The 23923-nt window shown below is 36.0% G+C and overlaps 1 protein-coding gene across 2 annotated transcripts in view; it reads left to right on the top strand.

The window, feature by feature from the left end:
- Positions 1–730: 730 nt before the first annotated feature.
- IRAK4 (interleukin 1 receptor associated kinase 4) overlaps positions 731–23923 on the top strand; it is a 27782-nt gene continuing 4589 nt past the window's right edge. The window contains exons 1-9 of one of the 2 annotated variants that reach the window (XM_060166496.1): positions 731–800; positions 5574–5743; positions 7882–8027; positions 8810–8992; positions 9482–9642; positions 10783–10847; positions 19517–19631; positions 20058–20167; positions 23569–23752. In XM_060166496.1, the coding sequence (XP_060022479.1) occupies positions 5583–5743; positions 7882–8027; positions 8810–8992; positions 9482–9642; positions 10783–10847; positions 19517–19631; positions 20058–20167; positions 23569–23752 (1125 nt within the window). In that variant the 5' untranslated portion in view covers positions 731–800; positions 5574–5582. Of the gene's footprint in view, positions 801–5573; positions 5744–7881; positions 8028–8809; positions 8993–9481; positions 9643–10782; positions 10848–19516; positions 19632–20057; positions 20168–23568; positions 23753–23923 lie in introns of those variants that run through there. The other variant, XM_060166497.1, reaches the window with a different exon arrangement.

Below are 23923 nucleotides of genomic sequence, written 5' to 3'. Positions count from 1 at the left end.
ATTCAGTTTTTTTTTTCTTACTTAACTTATGCTTTATCTCCAGGGACCTGGATCAATATCCAGCACAAAATAGAGACTCAGTAAATATTTGATGAATGTATAATATTTTGTCTTTTAAAAAATATATCCAAGATGTTTAAATACTTACCATTGAGATAAATCAATGTTTGAGAATGGTATGTGATGTTTAATTTATGGAATACCAGCACATATCCTATTTAAGAAGGGCAGCCCTATATAATTTATTAGGTCTAGAAGGTATCATGAGCTTTTGTTCTTAATGATGATATTGAATTGTCCAAAAATATCTAGAATATTTTGCTTAAGAAAGCATGCGTAGATGATGTATTTTAGGAAGGTTATAAGTATTTTAAAAATACTATGCTTGATAAAATAACACTCACCATGAAAAGCTTAGCTATGTTCTCAGACCTATTAGTTCCATTCTTTCAGTTGTCCTTCACTGCTATTCTGAAAATTGAGCTTAAATACAATTCTGCACATTTCTTTTTTTTAAATGTGACATAAGAATAACTTCTGCTATACAATAGTCATTGCTACATTTTCTTTGATCACTTATTATTGATAGAATTAGGTGTTTGTTAATTTAAAATCTATACAGCAACTCTTAGGTAAGAGCATCTCTGTTTTTCAGATGAAGAAACCAAAGTCCAGAGAAACTGAGTTATTGACTCTGGTCACAGTTGGCTTGTGGAAGAGCTACATTAGAACCCAGGCCCAGGCAACCTCAAAGTCCATCTTCCATCCACCCCTCTACACTCTCTTCCTCTGATCAGACTGTTAGTGAAGCACAACCTTAAAACTTTATTAATGCATTTCATATGAATTTTTTTAATTTCTATTTTGAACTGTACTTTGTTTGAGAATGCGCATGCAGGTGGGAAGGCACTGGGTTCCACAAGCAGATACTCATTTTAGTATTATTTCTCAATGATCGCCTTACCTCGTATTCTTGGCTGAGTTGTCTAGTGTGAAAATATGAATGGATTTTCTTTACCATGAGAATTAATGGTATGAGAAAATAGTCATGAATATATTTATTTATTTGTAAGCAATATATCCTGTTCCACTTCTATTAATCCTAAATGTACTAAAGTAAAATCTTGAATACTTTGAAAGAGGTGACACTTTTTAATTTTTTTCTGCACATATCATTTATTTTCATTACAGAAAATGCAGAAAAGTAAATGAAAACAAAACCACCATAAAAATCACCATCAAGAGATAACCACGGTTAATATTTTGGTGTATGTTCTTCCAAATATGTGTTGGTGGTGATAGATGGATGTATGTTTTAAGTAACATTTTAAATTTTGAAGTTTAGAACTTCCAGACTTTAATATAAGGAGGAGTTGTTAGAAGGCCTTCCTTTTCTGGCATCCCTACACTATCACCTTTGTTAGAAATCTGGATGCAGGAGAGTTACAGAATTTATCCCTCTTCTTCAGATAGATTGCTCTTATTCTCAATTCTTTGTATTTTAGCTCTAGCTTTTAGGATTACTAAGCAGTTCTACCTTTACTAGCTTTGTCAATCACATTGTACTTCTTAACAATGGAGAGAAATATAAGTAAATAAGAAAAAGTAGTGTGAATGTAGCAACTGTAAAATCTATAGGCAGATGTGATTTCTTAATTTAAAAAATCAGCCTTCTGGCATTCAGCACAAATATTCTGAATAGCTGCTAAAGCTGAATTTGGTTGGGTCCCTGCCCAGGAGAGCACACCTTCTAGGAGAGAAAGCAGACCAATAAATAATAAAATATGATAATTGTTACAATAGAATAATAACCAGGTGACAGTTTGGAGCAAAAGAGATGACTGTCAGGAAAAGCCAGTAGTGCCTTTTGTGTTGAGCTCGAAGGAATAGTAGGCATTTACGAGGTGGCCCTCAAGGTGCTTGAGCGATTCTTAACCTAGCCCTGGATGACCTCACCTCCTGCTTCACAGAGAAAATAACATTGTATAGGAATTCTCTCTCTTGCTTCAAATATATCTGTATCCAAACCTCTGCTTCCCTCCTGTTAGATTCAGAAGAAGAGGTTTTCTTCTATTCAGGGTTGACCCCTTCACCTCTGTTTACTATCCGTTTCATATCTTCAACCAAGTTTTGTCTTAAACCTTAAACCAGCAGTTCCCAGAGGGTGGTTGGGGTCTCTGAGTCTCTTTCAAGAGGTTCGTAAGGTCGAAATCACGTGTGGGTAAAAGATTCATTCAGAGTGCCATGGATTTTAATGTGACAAAGTTCATTGATATGGTTTCAGATTCCACACTGCAGCTAACTTTCAGGAAATTGTCACTTACCAAGTTTTAGTATAGCGTCAAAGAAAAATACTACTTTGTGAAATGGCTGTTAAAATACTGCTCCCTTTCCAACTGTATGTCTGTGTGAACCTGGACTTTCTTCATATACATTAACCCAAATGATACATTGCCGCAGACTGAATGCAGAAGCAGATATTAGAATCCAGCTGTCTTCTATTAAGCTAAAAATTAAAGAGATTTGCAAAACTATAAAAAAATTTCACTCATATTTTGGGGGGAAATATAGTTTTTATTAAAATATATTATGTATGCTAACATGTAGTACATTTATTATTATTTAAAATGAATTAATGAATAAGTAATTTTTCAATTTCTCAGTGTCAGTTTCTAACATGGTAAATATTGGCAATATAACCAACATAAACAAAAGCTCTTTGGAGTCCACAGCAATTTTTAAGCATGTAAAGGGTACATAGTTTGAGAGCTGCTCCTTTTCTTTCCTTTTTTTTTTCTTTCTTTCATCCTTTCTTCCTTTCTCCTTCCCTTCATAGCCAGGCTTCCTGGAAAATACATTTCTACCATGTACTCATTGCTCCACTAAAACAGTTCTTAAGTCACCCAAAGGCCTTCTGGTTACCCATCAGTATTTTTTCGACCTCTCTGGGTCTTTTATACCAACCTATGGCTAATTCTAGAAATCTCTGGTATTCTACTGCCCTAGTTCTCTACTTACCTCCATGACGCATCAGTACTTTTAAAAGTTTCTTTTTTTCCTTCGTTCCTTCACATTCTATATATTCCTAATAGACAGGCTTATATTTCTTGTTGTTTCAACCAACTATTCATGTATGAATATATGAGTATTACTGAACCTGTCTCCTAAGCTCCAGACCATATATTGAGCTACTTAGTGCCAACTCCCCTAGGTGGTGCCAGAGGTAGATATTTCACATTTAACATGACCAGGACTGAACACATTATTTCCTCTATCATCTACATAACTACCCAAGCTGAAAAAGCCAGGAATCAGCTTCTTTGTTTCCCTCAGTCTCCTTTCCCTCTAATATCCTGAAATTACTTTGATTTGGCCTCCTACACCTTTGGAGTTTTTTCTTCCCCATTACCCAACTGTATACTTCTTTCTTCAGGCCTTCATTTCTAGATTATTGCAAAATTTTCAAACTGTTCTCTTTGCCTTAATATACATTCCTTCAGTGTTTCATCCAGAGGAATCCACTTAACTACATAAGATCACATACCACTTTTCCTTAAAATCCTGCATTGGCTCCCCTGTAACTTTTAGTATAAAGTTTAAACCCCTTGTCATAGAATATGAGGCACATGATGACTTGGTCCTGCCTACCTCTCCAATCTCATCTTTTAATGACATGCGTCCTGTGGTCCAGCCCTAACAAACTACTTGCCTTAGCCTAACCCATGCTCTCCCATGCTATTCCTGCTGCCTGGAATTTCCTTTTGGGTTTATCCCCATTGCTTTTCACTCATCCTTCCAACCTCTCACCCCCCAAATCTGTCTTGGCATACCTCCTTCAGACTGCCTCCCTTGGTGCTCCTTCTCTGGACCCCATTAACACTCTGCTCACCCTTCTTGTAACATTTATTCTCATTGTAATTGTTAGCACCCCCTGCTAGACTGAGAAGCTTGAAAACAAAGATTTTTCTCTTCTCTGTAGCTCCCAGCACTTAGCACAAAGCCTGACATATATGTTTATTGAGTTTATGAATGAATGAAAGGACTGGTCTTTCTAGAAAAGAGACATGAACAATGCATTGAGTTAGAGAAACAGGGACATATGGCATGAATTTTGGAGTCAGATATGGTTCAAGACCTAGCTCTTTCACTTACGACCTTTGTGAAATAGAGATGATAAAACGGCCTTAGTCACTGTGAGGATTAAGTGAAATATATAAACCACCTAGCATGGTCCTGGGCAAGAAATTCATTCATTCCTAACCCTTAACAACACCAGTATCTACAAAGCGCTAGTAATTAGTTACATATTAGTGAATAAAATGAGCATAGACCCTGAATTCATGGAGTTTGTAGTCTAATGGGGTAGACCATTAGTAAACAACTAAACAAATAAATATATGATTACAAATACATTGTGCAGTGATGAAAGGTAATTAAGTTGAGAGTAGATGGACCTACCTAGCTGTGGTCAAAGAAGGCCAAAGAGAAGAGAATGCTAATACAAGAGGCACAAGACACAGGGAGACTTTTTGCTTCTTACTCTTCTGTAACGTCTGAATTTCATACCACATGAATATATTCTTTATTCCAAAAATTAATTATATTACACTTTAAAAATAAAGATATGTAGGGGAGCAGGAGAGTAATTGACAGAAGAATATCTAAATCTATTTGTTTTGATTAATTAGAAGGAAAGGTGACCACCCGCTGAGAATGAGGGAGATGGAGATCAAATAAAACCACGTGGACAGAGCTAAAGGTGTGAAATAGTCACCAGGGAGGATGAGCAAAGACAAGTGAAAGGACTAACAGCAGTGTTGAAGGCCCGATGGAAAAGGGTCCCCTAAATTTGTACTTATACCAGTCTGCTCAGTTACCTGGTTCTCCACAGCTGTATTCAGCAGTGCTGGTGTACAAGTAAAACTGTGAGATTTATCCCTGGCTACAGCTCTCCAGGGTGGAGTAGCAGAAGAAAAGGGGGACTGAGGAAATAAAAGTTCTGTCTAGAGAGTAGTTAGGTGGTAAACCACAGGGTTTGCCTTAGTAGGGAATGAATTGTCATCAGGCAGATCTGATGGATTCAGAAATCGTGGCTGCACCAAGGAAGAACATGTTATGTAAAAAGTCAGTGGATAGACCATATCTTTTAATGCTGTACAAATTATTTCAAGACATTTGTTTTTACTTCCACCAAAGAGTGTTGTATAAATGTTTAATAGTAAATAAATACGGACTGAGAAAAATATTTTAAATTGAAAACTTTTTTCTTAATAGATTTGATTCCTGAATATGTTTACATAAATTTTTCTGAAAAAGTAAACTTTTTGCTCCCTTGTGTAAATTTCACTTGGAAAATGTTAGTGCCGGAACAAAAATAATCCTGTAATTTTTTAATTGATATTTAGAGATGGAGAAAGATGAAAATAGCAACTACCTGGCTTCGGAGTGTTCCTTTATTATTGTGTAATGAGTTCCCAACATTTCATAAGTTAGAGCAAAGTGTGATGTATAAGCTTACAGATGTCATCGCTAAAGCTACTGTAAAATTTTAATGAGAATTTTCCGTATTTTAGGAATAAAAGATGAACAAACCCATAACAGCATCAACATATGTGCGCTGCCTCAATCTTGGACTAATTAGAAAGCTGTCAGATTTTATTGATCCTCAAGAAGGATGGAAGAAGTTAGCAGTTGCTATTAAAAAACCATCTGGTGATGATAGATACAATCAGTTTCACATAAGGTAACATAAAATTCTTTTTAAATTCTTACATCACAACCTAGAATGATTAATAGGTACAAATACTGTCTACTGCTGCAGTTCAGAAAATAAACCTCTCTCTAGGGGAGATAATGGTAATAAATCACACACACACCCTTTTTTTTTTTTGCAATTTTTGCTTCATTCTCCAGCATATCAGCTAGGTCAATATTGTGATATTGCAAATAAGTTTTTGAGGTTAAAATCAAGATTCCAACTTTTACTCTAAATTTCTGTTTGGCAAGCTGAGCCTAGTTCACTCTGCCTCATACCTGTCATTTCCAGATTGAAGTAACATAAGAATATTTTAAGAATCTGTAGTAAAATTCTGGAGCCTAAAAGTGTGTGAGTCTCTAATTCACTTTAACAGTATATTTTAGGAATTCTTCAAATGTGACATTTTAAAGTTGCTTGTACATGTACACATCTATGAATAGACTTCTTAGTTCTTAGCCAGGATTTTTCAACACTACCTTCAGATAATTTCCATCTTTCTATTTGTCTCTGCTTGATTAAGGGTAAGATATAAGTACACATGTTATTTTTGCCAGTTATTTCAGCCCAAACCTATGTCAAAATCTGTCTTTGGAAGCAAGGGGAAAAGAAATTTATTTGTGATTTTCAGCATTAACCTGAAAAAAACCTGAAGCCTTAGCTCCCATACTAGTCCTTTCAGGAAACGTTTTCTCATATGAAGGATGAGCATCTTAAATTACTTGGAAGAAACTTAAGTTTAAACCTTGAAAACCATTTTTATAGACAGTTTGTTGATATTAACTATCTAACACTTTGAGAGCATAGTCAAGGGAGTGGTAGTGAGGAGAAAAGACTCTTCTTTACAGAATAATGGCAGCACATAATTATTGAAAGAATGATAGAACTAAAAAGTTACCAATTTACAACTACCAGTGAGTAATTGATTACGGAGGGCTCATCAGGGAGTGCTAAAATCACAAGGTGAAAGGGTGTTAGTGAACAAGATACGCACACGATTTCAAAGTACTATCCACAGGTTATTTATGAATTGCAAAGGGGAAAGGTAGTTTTATAGAGAAAAAATCTGAAGTACCCCTCCTTAACCAGGTAATCAAACTGGTGTCGTCAATAATGGTACAAACTGCAATTATGTGCCTCCAGATGTGATGCAGTGCAAAGGACACATTGTCATCTCTGTACTGTTCTTACCAACATGTTTTCACCTGAATTTAATCGTGAGAGAGTAGTCAGACAAATCTAGACTGTGTGAATTCTACAAGGCATCTGACGTACACTCTGTAAAGTGAGCACACAGACACAGAGATGGAGAGGGTGAGAGCACAAACATGGCAAAATGTTATCCATTGGTCATTTGGTGAATCTAGATGAAGAGCAGATGGCTGTTCATGGTATTATTCTTTCAACTTTTCTGTAGGTTTGAAATTTTTTGAAATAAAAAAATTTCAGGAAAAGCCAAGTTGTTCAACTTTTTAAATGTTACTTCCAAAACTAGTTATTAAAGAAATTTTGAATGAAAAACTGCTCTGTGTTTTTCCCTCAATTTAACTGAAATATAGTTAAGAACTATATTTCTTAACTACAGAAATAAAACTATTTCTTAACTTGGGATAATTCTCCAAGTTTGTGTATATTCTATTTCTTTAAGCAGGCTGGTTTATTAAAAATCATATGGCTAACAGAGTGAGTATGTCATGTAGGGAAGTAATATAGCTTAGTAGGTTGAGAGTATACCCTTCTGTCAAGCGAGATCTGAATTTGAATCTCAATTTGTATACAGTTTATGGACTGTGTGGCTGTAGGCTGCTTACTTTACCTCTCACGCTTGCTGTTTGGTAAATTAGTATGATATTCATAGTGTTTTCGAGAGTTAAATGGGTTCATGTGTGTGCACCCTGTAGCCCACTGTAAGTACACAGTGTCTGTCAACTTATCATCATCTTCAGCATCTTTTATCCTTCTGCCTATCTTTCCTGTTCTCTGTAATCCTTGCTGATTCTCTTGCTGTATTGTAGGAAGTGCTCGGGACTAGACGGGGCAGGGGGGTGCTGCTGGGGGGAATAATTCCTATTTACATGTTAACTCTGTTTACATACTAATCTTGTTTCTCTTTTACTTACTTTAAGGAGATTTGAAGCATTACTTCAAACTGGAAAAAGTCCCACTTGTGAATTACTGTTTGACTGGGGCACCACAAATTGCACAGTTGGTGATCTCGTGGATCTTTTGGTCCAAAATGAGTTTTTTGCCCCTGCAAGTCTTTTGCTACCAGGTAAACTGAGCCTTTCTAGGGTATCAATAATTAGGGTGGAAAGACAAGTAGCAGAAATAGGAACATTTCTTCTGACTCTTACTTTTTTCTCATAGTAGATGAGCCTTACATTTAAGACTCCTTTTCATTCTTTCAACTCTCCCCAACTCTTTAGCAAGCACGCCAGACACTGCAGACTTGCTGCTAAGGAAATGGAGGCTTCAGGATTGAGTCTCATCCCACCATTAAAGTCAGGTGGTTTTGTGCCAGTAAGAAGTTTAGAATGATGAGAAAAAACTCTTGCTTTTTTTCACCCTCAACTTCCACTCTGATGGGACTCTGTGATCGTGAATTCCTTACACTGTGTTCCAGTGGGCTGGTGTCTAGTTGCCTTCCTCATAAGCTACTTTTTCTCCCTTTGATGCCATGTACACCAGTGGTACTCACCCTTCAGAGGGCATAAGAATCCCCTGGAGTTCTTGTTAAACATGTAGCTTCCCAGGCTGTACTCTAGACCTCATTATCAGAATTCTTGAATTAGGTTCAAGATCTAAGTTTTTAAACAACTACTTCAGTCCTTCTGTTGCAAGTGGCTTATGACCCACTTTTTGGAAACACTGCCTTACCCATCCTTATCAAAATTTACAAATTCTTACTAGATAGCTTCTTGTGTAGTGCTGTGAAAATGTGGGGCTAATGTGTAGAAACTGGAATGATGTTAAGTGAACCAAGTTCTTAATTTACCTTTTTCACAAACACTTTTTCTAATGGAATGACAACTTGTATCTTATTTCATTTGTTAGATGCTGTTCCCAAAACTATTAATACACTGCCTTCTAAAGTTACTGTAACAGTTCAGCAGAAACATATGCCCCTCTATGGCAAAGACAGGACACCTGTGATATCTGATGAGAATACTGAACAAAACTATACGCCACCTGACTCCTCGTGTCCAGAAAATAGAAGTTTAGAATTTACTGATACACGTAAGTAACATTTGCAGTGCTTTACACTAGTGGGTTTGTTATTAAGACCATCACTGCTTTAAAATCAATCTCTCCTTTTGTTTGTGCACTCTGGTAATAGCTCTTTTGTGGTTGTTTTTTTCCCCTGATTTATTAAGTGCCATCTTCATTGTATTAGTCAGTGTTATAAGTGAGTAGAGGCAATAGGATATATGAACAACCACAGAAGCTATGAAAAAAAAAAGTAAATATTTACATAACTTAAAAGGGTCATTTTATAAAGAAAATAAGTGACTAGAGTTTTAAGTGGAGGACCACCAAACAGAATTCTCAAGGTAAACCTTAAAATTTGTATTTTAAAAATGGTTTTACTCTCTTCCACTGTACCTAATACAAAATTGTAAATATTTGCATATGTATGAAATATCCAAATTGAGAAAATACTGAAGTTATTAAAACCAGTTTCTTTTTTACTGAAGCCCTTTTTTTCTTATTCTATTGACATTATAGGTTTTCACAGTTTTTCATATTATGAATTGAAGGATGTCACAAATAACTTTGATGAACGACCCCTTTCTGTCGGTGGTAACAAGATGGGAGAGGGAGGATTTGGAGTTGTGTATAAAGGCTATGTGAACAACAGGACTGTAGCAGTGAAGAAGCTTGCAGCAGTAAGTTATACTTTCAGGAAGACAAAGAATTAGAGAAGAGTTGCTTCTTAGTGTGTTATATAATAAATTTAAAATTAATCTTTAGGAAATATATGATTTCAGTGTGTATTTTCTTTAAATAAACATCATTCTAAGCTGGCAGTTCTTAACATTTAAAAATTTGTTGAAAGCTACGGACTCTGTCCCTATAAAAAAATGTAGTTATATACACATACATACAATTATACATATAATTTGGGGAGATTCACAAAATAGAGAAGCTGAACTCTACACAGTGCTTCATGCATGATCAATATTAAAATGGTAAGATTCTAAAAGAATTTTATAAAAATAGCTTCCTTGTATTACTTTTCTCATTTAAAAATAAAGCTTAGAAAATATACAATGGGCTTCCCTGGTGGCGCAGTGGTTGAGAGTCCGCCTGCCTTTACAGGGGACACGGGTTCGTGCCCCGGTCCGGGAAGATCCCACATGCTGCAGAGCGGCTGGGCCCGTGAACCACGGCCACTGAGCCTGCATGTCCGGAGCCTGTGCTCCGCAGCGGGAGAGGCCACAACAGTGAGAGGCCCGCGTACCGCAAAAAAAAAAAAAGAAAATATACAGTAAGAAAACCTTTTCCTAATTCTTACCTATGTCCTTTGTTCCCATTTCTATTAGAGTGTTTACCATTTACTTATTGATTTGTTATATTTTAAATCTATTATTATATTCTAAAAATACCAATACAATACATATTTTTACAATAGTCACCCTTTGTCATTTATGTTGCAAATACTTTTGCAGGTCTTGTTTTTCTTTTTGCCTTCAAATTTGCTTATGTTTTCTATTACATTTAATTTTTTTTCCAGAATGTTTATGCAGTGAAGTCTCATATTATTTCATTTTGTTCCCACAGTGACTCAATGAGGTTTATGTAGTTACATGGTTTATAAGGTTTTCTTCCTTCCACTCACCAGCCATGAGACCTTGAGCAAATTGATAATATTTCTAGTTCTCAGTTGTTCTATAAAATGGGGAGAATGATGCCTTACTATTTTAAAGAAAGCAGAGTCAGCCAGACGATCTCGTGTGCCCCTTTTAGCTTTAGGAGACTTGGGGTTATTGTATTGTATTATAGTGTATATTATTTTATTTTTTCAGATGGTTGACATTAGTACTGAAGAACTGAAACAACAGTTTGATCAAGAAATAAAAGTAATGGCAAAGTAAGTTAATCTGGCAGTGTGGTACTGTGGAAAAAAGCAGGACAAGGAGTAAGGGACTTGTTTCTTACCTAGAGTGTGCCATGAACTAGTGATATTTTCAAATATGTAAATTAAAATAGTTTAGAGAACTTGAAAGAACTTTGACTCTACAATTCTGTGACTGCATATACTCTTTCGTATGTGTGTAGATTAAACAGCAGTCGTTATTCTAAATCATGGGAAAATTACATGGAATTTCAACTAACTTCCATTATTGTGTTTTCTGCTCCCAAAGTTCACAAGAGATAAATTGTAGATATAATATGTATGTGCATATATGTGTAAATACATATATGTGTAAATATATATATATATATATATATATATATATATATATATATGACAAATAGTCCCTTTGATATAAGTTAACACCATAAGCCAGGGAAGTGTTACATGTAAGAATGTTTAGAAGGCATTGACTCAGTATGTTTGAAAGTTGTTGGACATTATCAGGAAGAGACGGAGAAATAAATTAGGAAATTTATTCAGTAATTATAGTGATTGATACTTGAGTGTGTACAATAGACCAGAAACTGCAATGTAGTAACCAACAATTGTTATAACACCCCCCACACCCACACACTATTTTCCCACTGAGATTTAGAAACATTAAAAACTTTGCCCAAGGCCACATAAACAATAAATATGTGGATTTCAAATCCGGATCTGTCTGACTCCAGAACTTGAGCTTTTGATCTAAATCCTTAATGGGATTTACCAATTTATTCTCATTAGACCCATTGCTATAAATCACCAATTCTAGTTGCTTAACTTCAAGAAAGAAAGAATAGACTGGAATTAATTCATTCACAGTAAAAATAATGCACACTGAAAAAACTAAAAAGCCTTCTGTTCAGGATTTGTTCTTCATACCCCTAACCCCTCCTGAAAGTAACTTGTTCAAAATAGATAATCAGGAAAATATTTTTAAATAATAAAAGTCATCTTTTAAATATATCACTCAGAGATAACCACTGCTAGTATTTTGATGTACTTGCTTCATGATGAGTGTGTAGCGTTTTTCCCATGTCATTACAAATAATTTTAAAACATTTAAAATTATTGTATAACATTCTAGCATATATAAGGATTATATTTTATTTAACATTACCCTTCTAGGTTTGTTTCTAATTTTCAATATAACCTATTAAAGCTCCTTTAAATCTCTTTGTACATAAACTTTTAAATACAAATCTGCTTATTTCATCTGGAGACAGTCCTAGAAGAATTACTGGTTCCAAATGCATGAACTTTTTAAAGACTTTCTAAGTATTTGTCCAAATGGCTTTGTAAATAAGTTGTAATTTATACTTCTACCACCAATTTATTACAATTTCAGACTTCACTGCTACCTCACCACCATTAAATATTACTGCTATTTTTTGTTAAGTACCAATCTCTGGACCTTGCTAGCAGAATAACCTTGGCCAAGTTTCTCACCTCTCTATTCATTCTTTTTTTTTAATTTAATTTTATTTATTTTTTTATACAGCAGGTTCTTATTAGTTATCTATTTTAGGCATATTAGTGTATATATGTCAATCTGAATCTCCCAATTCATCCCACCACCACTACCCACCCTCCTCCACTTTCCCCTCCTTGGTGTCCATACGTTTGTTCTCTACATCTGTATCTCTATTTCTGTCCTGCAAACCGGTTCATCTGTACCATTTTTCTAGGATCCACATATATGCGTTAATATATGATATTTGTTCTTCAATTTCTGACTTAACTTCAATCTGTATGACAGTCTCTAGATCCATCTCACATCTCTACATCCACATCTCTTCCTTTTTATGGCTGAGTAATATTCCATTGTATATATGTACCACAGCTTTATCCATTCATCTGTCAATGGGCATTTAGGTTGCTTCCATGACCTGGCTATTGTAAATAGTGCTGCAATGAACATTGGGGTGCATGTTTCTTTTTGAATTATGGTTTTCTCTAGGTATATGCCCAGTAGTGGGATTGCTGTGTCATATGATAATTCTATTTTTAGTTTTTTAAGGAACCTCCATACTGTTCTCCATAGTGGCTGTATCAATTTACATTCCCACCAACAGTGCAAGAGGGTTCCCTTTTCTCCACACCCTCTCCAGCATTTGTTGTTTGTAGATTTTCTGATGTTGCCCATTCTAACTGGTGTGAGGTGATACCTCATTGTAGTTTTGATTTGCATTTCTCTAATAATTAGTGATGTTGAGCAGCTTTTCATGTGCTTCTTGGCCATCTGTATGTCTTCTTTGGAGAACTGTCTCTTTCTCCAAAGAGAAATGGGAGAATGTCTTCTGCCCATTTTTGGCTTAGGTTGTTTGTTTTTTTAATATTGAGCTGCATGAGCTGTTTATATATTTTGGAGATTAATCCTTTGTCGGTTGATTCATTTGCAAATATTTGCTCCCATTCTGGGGGTTGTCTTTTCGTCTTGTTTGTAGTTTCCTTTGCTTTGCAAAAGCTTTTAAGTTTCATTAGGTCCCATTTGTTTATTTTTGTTTTAATTTCCGTTACTCTAGGAGGTGGATCAAAAAAGATCTTGCTGTGATTTATGTCAAAGTGTTCTTCCTATGTTTTCCTCCAAGAGTTTTATAATGTCCGGTCTTACATTTAGGTCTCAAATCCATTTTGAGTTTATTTTTGTGTATGGTGTTAGGGAGTGTTCTAATTTCATTCTTTTACACGTAGCTGCCCAGTTTTCCCAGCACCACTTATTGAAGAGACTGTCTTTTCTCCATTGTATATTGTTGCCTCCTTTGTCATAGAGTATGTGACCATAGGTACGTGGGTTTATCTCTGGGCTTTCTATCCTGTATGATTGATCTATATTTCTGTTTTTGTGCCAGTACCATATTGTATTGATTACTGTAGCTTTGTAGTATAGTCTGAAGTCAGGGGGTCTGATTCCCTTTTTTTCCCTCAAGACTGCTTTGGCTATTCAGGGTCCTTTGTGTCTCCATACAAATTTTAAGATATTTTGTTCTAGTTATGTAAAAAATGCCACTGGTAATTTGATAGGGATTGTATTGAATCTGTAAATTGCTTTGGGTAGTATACTCATCTTCACAATATTGATTCTTCCAGTCCAAGAACATGGTATATCTCTCCATCTGTTTGTGTCATCCTTAATTTCTTTCATCAGAGTCTTATAGTTTTCTGCATACAGGTCTTTTGTCTCCCTAGGTAGGTTTATTCCTAGGTATTTTATTCTGTTGCAGTGGTAACTGGGAATGTTTCCTTAATTTCTCTTTCTGATCTTTTGTTGTTAGTGTATAGGAAAGCAAGAGATTACTGTGCATTAATTGTGTATCCTGCAACTTTACCAAATTCATTGATTAGCTCTAGTAGTTTTCTGGTGGCATCTTTAGGATTCTCTATGTATAGTATCATGTCATCTGCAAACAGTGACACTTCTACTTCTTCTTTTCCAATTTGTATTCCATTTACTTCTTTTTCTTCTCTGATTGCCATGGCTAGGACTTCCAAAACTATGTTGAATAGTAGTGGCAAGAGTAGACGTCCTTGTCTTGTTCCTGATCTTAGAGGAAATGCTTTCAGTTTTTCACCATTGAGAATGATGTTTGCTGTGGGTTTGTCATATACGGCCTTTATTATGTTGCAGTAGGTTCCCTCTATGCACACTTTCTGGAAGTTTTTATCATAAATGAGTGTTGAATTTTTTCAGAAGCTTTTTCTGCATCTATTGAGAGATCATATGGTTTTTCTTCTTCAATTAGTTAATATGGTGCATCACATTCATTGATTTGAATATATTGAAGAATCCTTTCATCCCTGGGATAAATCCCACTTGATCATGGTGTATGATCCTTTTAATGTGTTGTTGGATTCTGTTTGCTAGTATTTTGTTGAGGATTTTTGCATCTATATTCATCAGTGATATTGGTCTGTAATTTTCTTTTTTTGTAGTATCTTTGTCTTGTTTTGGTATCAGGGTGATGGTGGCCTCATAGAATGAGTTTGGCAGTGTTCCTCTGAAATTTTTTGGAAGAATTTGAGAAGGATGGGTGTTAGCTCTTCTTTAAATGTTTGATAGCATTCACCTGTGAAGTCATCTGGTCCTGGACTTTTGTTTGTTGGAAGATTTTTAATTACAGTTTTAATTTCATTACTTGTGATTGGTCTGTTCATATTTTCTGTTTCCTCCTGATTCAGTCTTGGAAGGTTATACGTTTCTAAGAATTTGTCCATTTCTTCCAGGTTGTCCATTCTATTGGCATAGAGTTGCTTGTAGTAGTCTCTTATGATGCTTTGTAGTTAAGCAGTGTTCTTTGCAACTTCTCCTTTTTCATTTCCAATTTTATTGATTTGAGTCCTCTCCCTCTTTTTCTTGATCAGTCTGGCTAAAGGTTTATCAATTTTGTTTATCTTCTCAAAGAATCAGTTTTTAGTTTCATTGATCTTTGCTGTGGTTTTCTTTGTTTCTATTTCATTTATTTCTGCTCTGATCTTTATGATTTCTTTCCTTTTACTAACTTTGGGTTTTGCTTGTTCTTCTTTCTCTGGTTCCTTTAGGTGTGAGGTTAGACTGTTTATTTGAGATTTTTCTTGCTTCTTGAGGTAGGCTTGTATTGCTATAAACTTCTTTCTTAGAACTGCTTTTGCTGCATCCCATAGGTTTTGGATCATCGTGTTTTCCTTGTAATTTGTCTCTAGGTATTTTTTGATTTCCATGTTGATTTCTTCAGTGATCTCTTGGTTATATAGTAATATATTGTTTAGCTTCCATGTGTTTGTTTTTTACATTTTTTTCCCCTGTAATTGATTTCTAATCTAATAGCATTGTGGTCAGAAAAGATGCTTGATATCATTTCAATTTTCTTAAATTTACTGAGGCTTGATTTGTGACCCAAGATATGATCTATTTTGGAGAATATTCCATGTGCACTTGAGAAGAAAGTATATTCTGCTCTTTTTCGATGGAATGTCCTATAAATTTCAAGTAAATCTATCTGTTCTATTGTGTCATTTAAAGCTTGTGTTTCCTTATTAATTTTCTGTCTGGATGATCTGTCCATTGGTGTATGTGAGATGTTATCTGGTCTATTGTGTCATTTAAAGCTTGTGTTTCCTTATAAATTTTCTGTCTGGATGATCTGTCCATTGGTGTATGTGAGATGTTAAAGTCCCCCATTATTATTGTGTTACTGTCAGTTTCCTCTTTTATAGCTGTTATAGCTGTATTGAGGTGCTCCTAGGTTGGATGCATATATACTTATAATTGTTATATCTTCTTCTTGGATTGATCCCTTGATCATTATGTAGTGTCCTTCCTTGTTTCTTGTAACATTCTTTATTTTAAAGTCTATTTTATCTGATATGAGTATTGCTACACCAGCTTTCTTTTGATTTCCATTTGCATGGAATATCTTCCTCCATCACTTTCAGTCTGTATGTGTCCCTAGGTCTGAAGAGCGTCTCTTGTAGACAGCATATATATGGGTCTTGTTTTTGTATACATTCTTCGAGCCTGTGTCTTTTGGTTGGAGCATTTAATCCATTCACGTTTAAGGTAATTATCGACATGTACGTTCCTATTACCGTTTTCATAATTGTTATGGTTTGTTTTTGTAGGTCCTTTTCTTCTCTTGTGTTTCCCACTTAGAGAAGTTCCTTTAGCATTTTTTGTAGAGCTGGTTTGGTGGTGCTGAATTCTGTTAGCTTTTGCTTGTCTGTAAAGCTTTTGATTTCTCCATTGAATTTGAATGAGATGCTTGCCAGGTGGAGTAATCTTGGTTGTAGATTCTTCCCTTTCATCACTTTAAATATATCGTGCTACTCCCTTCTGGCTTGTAGAGTTTCTGCTAAGAAGTCAGCTGTTAACCTTATGGGAGTTCCCTTGTATGTTATTTGTCATTTTTCCCTTGTTGCTTTGAATAATTTTTCTTTACTTTTTTTCAGTTTGATTACTATATGTCTCGGTGTGTTTCTCCTTGGGTTTATCCTGCCTGGGACTGTCTGTGCTTCCTGGACTTGGGTGGCAATTTCCTTTCCCGTGTTAGGGAAGTTTTCAACTATAATCTCTTCAAATATTTTCTCGGGTCCTTTCTCTCTCTCTTCTCCCCCTGGACCCCTATAATGCGAATGTTGTTGCATTTAATATTGTCCCAAAGGTCTCTTAGGCTGTCTTCATTTCTTTTCATTCTTTTTTCTTTATTCTGTTCTGCAGCAGTGAATTCCACCATTCTGTCTTCCAGGTCACTTATCCATTCTTCTGCCTCAGTTATTCTGCTATTGATTCCGTCAAGTGTAGTTTTCATTTCAGGTATTGTATTGTTCATCTCTGTTTGTTTGTTCTTTAATTCTTCTAGGTGTTTGTTCTTTAATTTTTCTAGGTGTTTGTTAAACATTTCTTGCATCTTCTCGATCTTTGCCTCCATTCTTTTTCCAAGGTCCTGGATCATCTTCACTATCATTATTCTGAATTTTTTTTCTGGAAGGTTGCCTATCTCCACTTCATTTAGTTGTTTTTCTGGGGTTTTATCTTGTTCCTTCATCTGGTACAAAGTCCTCTGCCTTTTGATTTTGTCTGTCTTTCTGTGAATGTGGTTTTCCTTCCACAGGCTGCGGAATTGTAGTTCTTCTTGCTTCTGCTGTCTGCCCTCTGGTGGATGAAGCTATCTAAGAGGCTTGTGCAGGCTTCCTGATGGGAGGGACTGGTGGTGGGCAGAGCTCAATAAAACTTTAATCCGCTTGTCTGCTGATGTGTGGGGCTGGATTCCCTCCCTGTCGGTTGTTTGGCCTGCAGCGACCCAGCACTAGAGCCTACCCAGCTCTTTGGTGGGGCTAATGGCAGACTCTGGGAGGGCTCACGTCAAGGAGTACTTCCCAGAACTCCTGCTGCCAGTGTCCTTGTCCTCATGGTGAGCCACAGTCACCCCCTGCCTCTGCAGGAGACCCTCCAACACTAGCAGGTAGGTCTTGATCAGCCTCCTATGGGGTCACTGCTCCTTCCCCCTGGGTTCTGATGCACACACTACTTTTTGTGTGCCCTCCAAGAGTGGAGTCTCTGTTTCCTCCAGTCCTGTTGAAGTCCTGAGTCAAATCCCGCTAGCCTTCAAAGTCTGATTCTCTAGGAATTCCTCCTCCTGTCGCCGGACCCCCAGGTTGGGAAACCTGACATGGGGCTCAGAACCTTCACTCCAGTGGGTGGATCTGTGCTATAAGTGTTCTCCAGTTTGTGAGTCACCCACCCAGCAGTTATGGGATTTGATATTATTGTGATTGCGCCCCTCCTACCATCTCGTTGCAGCTTCTCCTTTGTCTTTGGACATGGGGTATCTTTTTTGGTGCATTCCAGTGTCTTCCTGTCATTGATTGTTCAGCAGTTAGTTGTGATTCCAGTGGTCTCGCAAGACGAAGTCTATTCATTCTTAACTTAACCAAGTTTCTTAACTGTCTATTCATTAGTTTTCTCATCTATAAAATGGGATAATTATTTTAATAATGAAATACTTCATTAAGTTATTGTAAGGATTCAATAAAACAAAGCAGGTAAATCACTTACTGCAGTGCCTTGTTAGTATAAATTCAGCAAATGTTATCTACTCTTTTTTTTTTTTTTTTTTGCGGTACATGGGCCTCTCACTGTTGTGGCCTCTCCCATTGCGGAGCACAGGCTCTGGACGCGCAGGCTCAGCAGCCATGGCTCACGGGCCCAGCCACTCCGCAGCATGTGGGATCCTCCCGGACCGGGGCACGAACCTGTGTCCCCTGCATTGGCAGGCGGACTCTCAACCACTGCGCCACCAGGAAAGCCCTACTCATTTTTAAAATGTGCCAATTTGGTGGAAAATGGAGCACTTACTGTCTTAATTTGCACTTCATAAAATATTTCTGGGCTCTCATATATATTTGCTCATTTAATTCTCACAGCATTCATGTTACATAATAAGTATTATTATCCACATTTACCAGGTAAAGTTGCTGAGGCTCAGTGAGGCTGTTAACTTGTGAGAGGTCACATTTCCAGGAGGTGGCAGAACTGGACTTTAAACTTAGGACTTTGAACCCAGGTTTCTTTCTACTGTGCCACAGATGCCTGCAGTTTTGTTATACTTCAGCTCTATTTAGTTTTATTACTCTCAAGTATATAAAGAAACTCAAATTAGGTTGTAAATAATCAGACATGATTAAATATCAAAAATATATGAATTAGATGTAATTAAAAATCAGATGTCTATAAATCAGTGCTTTGGATGTGTTAAAGAATTCTTGAAAGGATTGTCATACAAGTTTCAACACACTTCTTGAAATCTTGTTTGTGCTATCATTGAAAATTATACAAAACAAAGGTAAACATCAGCCTAGTTCTTAACCAAACTATTACAAGTACCAATGATCTGAATTATTGAGCTTTTGCTATAAAATCAAAAGCAGTTTTGCTTCTAATGTTGATTAATATTGACTGAAAGGAGAACTGTTTGCAGAAAATTATAAGCAGTTATAATAAACATATATAAAGATGTTAGAAACATATGTATCATATTACAGTGATATATAGCATATAATTATTTCTTGCATTTTTTTAAAGCTCTAAATTGAATAACTTATAACCTACAGCTAAATATATGTATGTATCATAATAATTTTGAGTGGAAAATTATTTGTCACAGGTGTCAACATGAAAACTTAGTAGAACTACTTGGTTTCTCAAGTGATGGAGATGACCTCTGCTTAGTGTATGTTTACATGCCCAATGGTTCATTGCTAGACAGACTGTCTTGCTTGGTAAGATGTTTGTTCATCACATTGTTAGGCTTTATGTTTCTGTGTTGGAATACTGATATTTACTTCGTGACAGGATCATTTAAACTGTATTAGTCTTAATATTTTTCCTGGTCTGTGAAAACTATACAGTTGGTATGTAAACAACTGGAATTGCCTAGCAGGTGATAATCTAAAATGTAAAACTATCAGTCAAGGCTAGACTTTGAAGATGCTCTTATATATTTTTATTGTTAAATAAGAAATACTAATCCCCATTTGATCGTATTTAGAGATTATTTTTTAACAACTTAAAAAGTGATATTTGTAAATTCTTAGCAATGTAATATAATTGTCAGTAGCTGCTTAGAAAAAATCTTATTGTATATTTTCATAGATTTTTTTTATCCTCCTCTTTTTTTTTAATTGGTTTGTTTCTTACTTCATAAGGATGATACTCCACCACTCTCTTGGTGCATAAGATGCAAGATTGCTCAGGGTGCAGCTAATGGCCTCAGTTATTTACATGAAAACCATCATATTCATAGAGATATTAAAAGGTAAATGCTACCTTTACAAAGCTTTAGGAAAACTGTCTTAAAGAATAATTTTCTCTCACTCTTTCTATTCACTATTCACATGCACGTCTTAACCTGGAGCACTCCATGAAAGCTCTCCTCACTAAGGATGTCTGTAATCTGCCTTATTTCAAACCCAGTGACCTATTCCCAGCATTCATCCTAATTTACCTTTTTAAAAAGAATAGTATGTTTTTCTGTTCTTCTTGACCATTTTTGCTATGTCAAGATTATTTTCCTTCTTATTTTCTGGATCACTGCTCTTTTCTGAATCACTTTTATCCACCATGGGTGCATTTCAGTTATCTTTCTTGTTATGTATTTAGTTAGTTAACAAATATTAATTGAACACTTACGACATGATAGGTACTGTAGATGGTATAGTTAGCAAAAGTAGCATTTGTAGCATCTGACAGCAATCAAATAATCACAAAATAATAACAGAACTTTAGTGTATAGTCTATAGTATTAGTATAAAGAAGAGTTCCCTGAGGAAATGATATTTAAGCTGAGATCCAAAGAATGAACAGGAAATAAGTAGGCACAATTTGAGGGCAGCCATAGAAAATGGGGAAAGAGCATTCTAGGAAGAAGGAACCACATATGTGAGACCAGTGTTGAAAGGGAACGTGGGAGCATGAAGAATTACAGGAAGTGAAATAAATGACTGAAGTGCGGAAATTCAAGGGGTGATTGATGTAAGATAAAATTATGGAAGTAGGCAGAGAGCTAAGCCCTGTGGGACCTAATAGACCAAAATAAGGACATTAATTTTATCACAGGTGTAATCAGATGCCATTAAAAAGTTGTAAGTAAGAATGTGGCACCACATTAAAGTTTTGAGAAGATCACTTTGACTTGAGTGTAGAGAACAGTTTGTATGAAGGGGTAGCTTGGAGCCTATCATAGAAGGCTTGGTGGTAGCAGTTCATATGAAGAGAGGTGAACAGATTTGAGAGCTTAAGATGGCAAGTCTTGCTGATTCTTGGCTGCAGGGGCATCAGGGAGAGTGACATATCAGGAGTGACACCAGGATTTATGGCTTCCAGAACTGAATTCTGGAATGATTGTGACATGATTCACTTATAGAGAAAGCACTGAAAGAGGACCAGGTTGGGGGTGGAAAATGTGAGTTCTCTTTTGTGCATGTTGTGTTAGAGGTTCCTTTAAGATATAGAAGTGAGTAGAGATGTTAATCAGTGTGATGTACATGTTGGAGCTGAAAGAAGTCTGAGCTGAAGACATCAATTTGTGTATTACTTGCATATGGGTGTTAATTGAAGAGCTATCATATGGTTGTCTTCACTTTAAGAGAGAACTAGATTAGGAAAAGTTCCCAAGATTTAGTACTGAGGAAATTCAAGACTTAATGGCCAAGTAGAAGAGAATGAGTCTAGAAAGGAATCTAAGAAAGTATTGCAAGTAAGCTGAAAACCAGGAGAGTGTGGTATCCCTGAGAACAAGGAAAGAGAGTTTCCCTAGAAGGACTAGTCAAAAGTGTCAATTGCTTTTTTAGAGGTCAGGATAAGGACTGAAAAATATGGCATTTTTAAAAAAAAATTTTAAATGAGGCATTTGATTAGTGCCATGAAGGTCATTAGTGACTTAATGGAGACCTACTTCCATGTAGTAATTGGGTCAGAATTCAGGTTGTAGTTGAACAGAGAATGGGAGCGAGAGAACTGAGAGGTGAGTATAGACAGTCTGATAAGACGTTTAGCCCATGAAGAGGGATAACTGGAAATTAGTGTGTCAATCAGGAAGCTTTTTTTTTAAGATGGCAGAGACTAAAGCATGTTTTTCTGTCCATGGGAAGAAGGAGGTGATAGAACAGAAGAGAGAAATGAGATAATTTATAGCATAAGGTTCCTGAGAATGTAGAAAGGAGTCCAAGTAGAGGGACTAGCCTCAGATAAGAGAAGGGACACCATCTCCCATCCCTTACACATTGGTGTATTCCAGTTGGTGTGTTCTTACCTCATCGTCTCTTTGGTTCATCCTACATATTCTTGCTGAGTGATATATTGACTTTAACTTCTACCTCTATGTGGGCAACTCTCAAATCGGTATCATTAGCCTCCAGTCCTATATTTTCAGTGTTTACAGACCAAGTCACCCCACTGAAATGTCCCACAGCAGCCCGTAAGTCAACATGTCAGAAATCACTCATTCCTCTTCCAACACAAGTTCTTCCTTCTGTATTTCTTTCCTAATCAAATGAAGTCAGTATTCATCCTGTCTCCCAAGCTAAAGACTTTCTCATTCCCCATATCATACAAATTACAAAGTTCTATTGAGTGTGCCTCAAAATTTGCACCTCCTTTTTCTCCCCAGCCTTTATTTACACTCTATCTCTTGTTTGCTTTATTACAAACTTTCCTGGTCATCCTTTAACCAGTCTGTACCAGTTCTCATCTATGCAGTACTATACTGACAGGTTGTGGTCCTAAAAATCAAGTCTGATAACATCAATTCCCTACTATGAACCCATTAGCTGGTATCCTGCTGCTCACAGGATAAAGTTCAAGCTCTCCTCATGTTCCACTGACACCAGTTTCTTCAAATTGATCATATGTTTTTTGTTTTCATCACTGTGTTCATGTTGCTCCATTTGTCTGAGATGCCTTTCTTTCCTTCTTTTAACCTCAACTTGTAACAGTCCTTCAAGACTATGCACTCTTTTCACCTTCTACTTGGAATTTTCTGCAGTTCTTCCAGACACATGGTTGTTCTCTCAGCATTTTGTGCCTAATGTCACCATTATGAATACTTACTGGATTTTAAAAAATTATTCCTATACCTTTGTTACAGATAAGATTCGAAGATAGTCCCCATGCCCAGCCCTGAGCTTAAATACTATAAAACATTGGGGGTCCTCAATAAAGTTTGTTGAATGAAAGTATGAGTGTAGGAGCACATGCATAAAATGAATGAATGAAGGTCTTTTAGCCATATTCTTTCCTCTTCAAAAGATTTCAGATAATACCCCCCAAGAAATGAAATAAATAATTAAGAAATTTTAGTTGAAAATTTGTTTTTAAATGAATTGGGATATTTTAGGAAAGGAATTAAGAAGGGTGCTTTAGGACACTTTGAGGGAAGTTACCTTGTAATAAATTATTTGTGAAATAATAAAAATATCTCTCACTAATATCAACAGCTTTATTTCACTTTTATTCTCCTTAGATTTTCCCTCAAGAAACAATAAGGAAAAGAAGACAATTTTATTTCTCTTTAGCTTTAATCTGAAATTCTCATTTGTTTACACAAATTTCAGGCTTTTATGATGTATATTATAAAGTGGGATACTGTATAAATACAAACATTCATACGCCTACCTAAGGAACTATTTGATTTGCTTGAAAAGAAAAACTTTTTTTCAGTGCAAATATCTTACTAGACGAAGACTTTACAGCCAAAATATCTGACTTTGGGCTTGCACGGGCTTCTGAGAAGTTTGCCCAGACAGTCCTGACAAGCAGAATTGTGGGAACAACAGCTTATATGGCACCAGAAGCTTTGCGAGGAGAAATAACAGCCAAATCTGACATCTACAGCTTTGGTGTGGTAAGTTTCATATATATATATATGTACACACACACACACACACACACACACATATAAAATAATATATATATAATTAGTAACAATAATCATTCTGGCTGTACTTGTGAAATTGAAATAGAATATTTTGAATATACCTGTGTTGCTTAGCTCTCTTACATAAAGATTAAAATT

The sequence above is a fragment of the Lagenorhynchus albirostris genome, chromosome 11 (genome assembly GCF_949774975.1).
Source record: "Lagenorhynchus albirostris chromosome 11, mLagAlb1.1, whole genome shotgun sequence".
Classification (NCBI taxonomy): Eukaryota; Metazoa; Chordata; class Mammalia; order Artiodactyla; family Delphinidae; genus Lagenorhynchus; species Lagenorhynchus albirostris.
This window is presented reverse-complemented; position numbering and strand designations above follow the sequence as displayed.